This window comes from Oncorhynchus clarkii, unplaced genomic scaffold (genome assembly GCF_045791955.1).
Source record: "Oncorhynchus clarkii lewisi isolate Uvic-CL-2024 unplaced genomic scaffold, UVic_Ocla_1.0 unplaced_contig_2515_pilon_pilon, whole genome shotgun sequence".
Taxonomy (NCBI): Eukaryota; Metazoa; Chordata; class Actinopteri; order Salmoniformes; family Salmonidae; genus Oncorhynchus; species Oncorhynchus clarkii.
Genome location: NW_027257997.1, coordinates 95,001 through 100,000, shown reverse-complemented (window position 1 = coordinate 100,000; position 5,000 = coordinate 95,001). Strand labels below are relative to the sequence as shown.

General features: G+C 43.6%; 1 protein-coding gene across 1 annotated transcript in view; it reads right to left on the bottom strand.

Moving 5' to 3' along the window:
* The window catches only part of LOC139394442 (mastermind-like protein 3), a 221,144-nt gene that overhangs the window by 122,735 nt on the left and 93,409 nt on the right, over positions 1 to 5,000 (bottom strand). Inside the window, exons 2-3 of the mRNA XM_071142509.1 lie at positions 4,911 to 5,000; positions 769 to 1,803 (exon numbers count right to left, since the gene is read on the bottom strand). The exon at positions 4,911 to 5,000 is cut by the window's right edge and continues 666 nt beyond it. Of these exons, the coding sequence (XP_070998610.1) occupies positions 769 to 1,803; positions 4,911 to 5,000 (1,125 nt within the window). The remainder of the gene's footprint in view (positions 1 to 768; positions 1,804 to 4,910) is intronic.

Below are 5,000 nucleotides of genomic sequence, written 5' to 3'. Positions count from 1 at the left end.
TTCTAGAATCAGAATGTTTCCATGACGAACTGTCAGTTAGAGAGAGAGACGGATCGTCTCACCTTGGGCTCATTTTTAAAACTGGATTCCTGACTGAAAAATTTAAACTACTGTTTGGATCTACACGCAGTTACAGTAGTTACAGTAGACAGAGGAGAGAGACAGACAGAGAGAGATGTGTTTTCACCAGCTAGCTCTCCTCTCTCAACTACTGTTTGGATCTACACGCAGTTACAGTAGTTACAGTAGACAGAGGAGAGAGACAGACAGGAGAGATGTGTTTTCACCAGCTAGCTCTCCTCTCTCAAGGCCAAACAATAACCAGAACTGTTGAGGCCTTGTGTTGAGAGCATCGCTGTCTGAGATGCTTGTCTGAGCATTGCAAATGGGACTTTACAATCCACCCTGTACAATGAACCATTACAGGGGAAAAAACAGAACCAAAATGGACACCAGTTTCACCAATTCCACATTGTACAAAGCTCAACCAGAAGACAATATGGCTCCCGTTCTGCACAGTAATCACCACTATTCACACTGTAAAAAGTGTATCCAGAAAAACAACCAGAGCCATAATGGTGCTCCAATCCAACACAGTAAAAAGCTCTACACAAAGTGCCTACCTGTAAACCATTCTCCAGAATCACCAATCACACACAGTAAAAAGCGCCACACAAACTAAACCAGAGCCAAAATGGGTTTCTGCTCCAGTTTCACCAATTCCACATTACGAAGCCTGCAACAGATCCAAAATGGCATCCGTCCTACCTGTCCGTGGGGCTGCATGGCGCTGTAGGGCATGCTCTGGTTCAGCACCTTCTGCTTCATCAGCAACATCCTCTTCTGCTCCTCGCTGAGGTGAGCCGTCTGGCCCGGGATTGGTCCCTGGGTCTGGCCCGGCCCCGCCCCCTGCACCCCTCCCTGCTGCATGTATGGGGGCATCATGGGGTTCTTGACCTGTGATCCCATGGGCGGGGTCATCCTCTGCCCCATGTGATCGACCCCCATCGTGCTGAAGTGACTCAGCGGCTTTGTGTTGCTGTAGGACAACATGGCTGCCGTTTGCTGTTGTTGTAGTTGTTGTTGTTGTTGTTGTTGTTTAGAGAGGGTGTTCTGTTGGGCGCCCATGTTGTTTGTCTGTTGTTGTTGTTGTTGACTTATCATGCCCATGTGGTTGTGGGGGTTCTGAGGGAGGTAGTTGTTCATGGGAGCTTTGGGGCCGTTGCTCGAGGTCATCCCAGCCACCAGGGGGCCCTGTTGGCCAGGGTTGAAGGCTTGAGGTGGGTACATCATCGGGCTGTTGGGCTTGTCCTGCTGGTTGAAGGCTTGAGGTGGGTACATCATCGGGCTGTTGGGCTTGTCCTGCTGGTTGAAAGGAGCAGAGGCGTAGGGGCTGGTTGGAGCTCCGGCTGGGGACCAGTTAGCCTGCTGCTGTTGCTGCTGTTGTTTCTGCTGCTGCATTAGCTTAGCGCGCTGCTGTGCCGCCATCGCTTTCAGTTGCTCAGCAGGCGACAGTTCAGAGGTCACCGGCCCAGGCCCTTGGATTCCAGTGGGGACTCCAGGGCCATTGGATCCTGTACCCGCCTGGCCCACACCTTGGCCTGGGTTCATCATAAATCCATTCCCTGGTCTGGGGCCGGCCTGCGTCTGGGCCTGGGTGGGCGTCTGCGGCGACCGGGCCACACAGTTGGGGAGAGGGGAGCCTGAGGCCATGGCGACCTGTGGGGACTGCTGCAAAGGCTGCTGGGGCGGTGTTCCGTTGGCGGCGGTGGCAAACTGAGGGCCCGAAGACGACGGCCGGACCTGAGGAGAGGCCATTTCTTTAGGTTATTTAGAAATGATAACATTACAGAAAACAGCTACATTTCATATACCAGAGTAACATGGACAACATACTGTAATCACAGGCAGTAGAGGCACAATCACATTTCAATCACATCATAATCACATCACATCACATCATATTCAATCACATCATAATCACATCACATCATATTCAATCACATCATAATCACATCACATCACATCATATTCAATCACATCATAATCACATCACATCACATCATATTCAATCACATCATAATCACATCACATCACATTCAATCACATCATAATCACATCACATCACATTCAATCACATCATAATCACATCACATCACATCATATTCAATCACATCATAATCACATCACATCACATTCAATCACATCATAATCACATCACATCACATCATATTCAATCACATCATAATCACATCACATCACATCATATTCAATCACATCACATCATATTCAATCACATCACATCACATCATATTCAATCACATCACATCACATCACATCACATCATATTCAATCACATCACAATCACATCACAATCACAGCATATTCAATCACATCATAATCACATCACATCATATTCAATCACATCATAATCACATCACATCACATCACATTCAATCACATCATAATCACATCACATCACATTCAATCACATCATAATCACATCACATCACATCATATTCAATCACATCATAATCACATCACATCACATCACATGCAATCACATCATAATCACATCACATCACATTCAATCACATCATAATCACATCACATCATATTCAATCACATCATAATCACATCACATCACATCATATTCAATCACATCATAATCACATCACATCACATTCAATCACATCACATCACATCACATCATATTCAATCACATCACATCACATCATATTCAATCACATCACATCACATCATATTCAATCACATCATAATCACATCACATCACATTCAATCACATCACATCACATCACATCATATGCAATCACATCACATCACATCACATCATATTCAATCACATCACATCACATCACATCATATTCAATCACATCACATCATATTCAATCACATCACATCACATCATAATCAAAAATAAATAATAATAATAATAATAATAATAATAATAATAATAATAATAATAAATAATAATAATAATAATAATAATAATAATAATAATAATAAATAATAATTAATAATAATAATAATAATAATAATAATAAATAATAATAATAATAAATAATAATAATAATAATAATAATAATAATAATAATAATAATAATAATAATAAATAATAATTAATAATAATATATACACTGCTCAAAACAATAAAGGGAACACTTAACCTCTTGGTACTAGGGGGCAGTATTTTCATTTTTGGAGAAAAAAAACGTTCCCGTTTTAAACGGGATATTTTGTCAGGAAAAGATGCTAGAATATGCGTATAATTGACAGCTTTCGATAGAAAACACTAACATTTCCAAAACTGTAAAGATGTTGTCTGTGAGTATAACAGAACTGATGTTGCAGCCGAAAGCCTGAGAAAAATCCAATCCGGAAGTGCCCCAGGTTTTGAAAGCGCTGCGTTCCAATGACTCCCTATTCAGCTGTGAATGTACCATCAACGAGCTTACGCTTTCTACGTATTCCCCAAGGTGTCTACAGCATCGTGACGTAGTTTTACGCATTTCTGTTGAAGAATAGCCGTAGGCGGCCACATTGCGCAAGTGGTCACATGGTGGCTCCGAGAGAGATTCTCGTGTAAAATACAGAGGTAGCCATTACTCCAATCGGTCCTAGTGAAAAACGAATTGTCCCGACGGATATATTATCGAATAGATAATTAGATATTAGAAAAACACCTTGAGGATGGATTCTAAACAACATTTGCCATGTTTCTGTCGATATTATGGAGCTAATTTGGAATATTTTTCGGCGTTGTGGTGACCGCCATTTCCGGGCGATTTCTCAGCCAAACGTGAAGAACAAACGGAGCTAATTTCGCCTACAAAAATAATATTTTGGGGAAAAAGGATCATTGGCTATCTACCTGGGAGTCTCGTGAGTGAAAACATCCGAAGTTCATCAAAGGTAAACGATTTAATTTAATTGCTTTTCTGATTTCCGTGACAAGTTTGCCTGCTGCTAGCAAGGCATAATGCTATGCTAGGCTATGATAAACTTACACAAATGATTGTCCAGCGTTGGCTGTAAAGCATATTTTGAAAATCTGAGATGACAGGGTGATTAACAAAAGGTAAGCTGTGTTCCAATATATTTCACTTGTGATTTTCATGAATAGGAATATTTATGTCCGTTGCGTTATGCTAATTAGTGTCAGATGATGACAACGGTCCCGTTCACGGGATGGGGTGTCACTACAGGTTATTGAAGCTGAGAGAGAGAGGGTGGGAGAGAGAGAGAGAGAGAGAGAGAGAGAGAGAGAGACAGAGACAGAGAGAGAGAGAGGGTGGGAGAGAGAGAGAGAGAGAGAGAGAGAGAGAGAGAGAGAGAGAGAGAGAGAGAGAGAGGGTGGGAGAGAGAGAGAGAGAGAGAGAGAGAGAGAGAGAGAGAGAGAGAGAGAGAAAGAGGGTGGGAGAGAGAGAGAGAGAGGGTGGGAGAGAGAGAAGGAGAGAGAGAGAGAGAGAGAGAGAGAGAGAGGGGAGAGAGGGAGAGAGGGAGAGAGAGAGAGAGAGAGAGAGTGGGGGAGAGAGAGAGAGAGAGAGAGAGGGGGTGGGTGGGAGAGAGAGAGAGAGAGAGAGAGAGGGTGGGAGAGAGAGAGAGAGAGAGAGAGAGAGAGGGAGAGAGAGGGAGAGAAAATGTGAGAGAGAGAAAGGTGAGAGAGAGAGAGAGAGAGAAAATGTGAGAGAGAGAAAGGAGAGAGAGAGAGAGAGAGAGAGAGAGGAGAAGAGAGAAAAGGAGAGAGAGAGAGAGAGAGAGAGAGAGAGAGAGAGAGAGAGAGAGAGAGAGGAGGAGAGAGGAGAAGAGAGAAAGGTGAGAGAGAGAGTAACGCTATCAAGAACAATAGGGTTTGCTGTGAACCCCTAATAAACCAAGCCAAACGGTACCTGTGGGGAACCCATGGGGACTTGTGCCGCCCCCTGTGCTTGGTTCGTCTGTTGATGAGCCACTGTGGCCATGGGAGGCGGGTCCTGCGG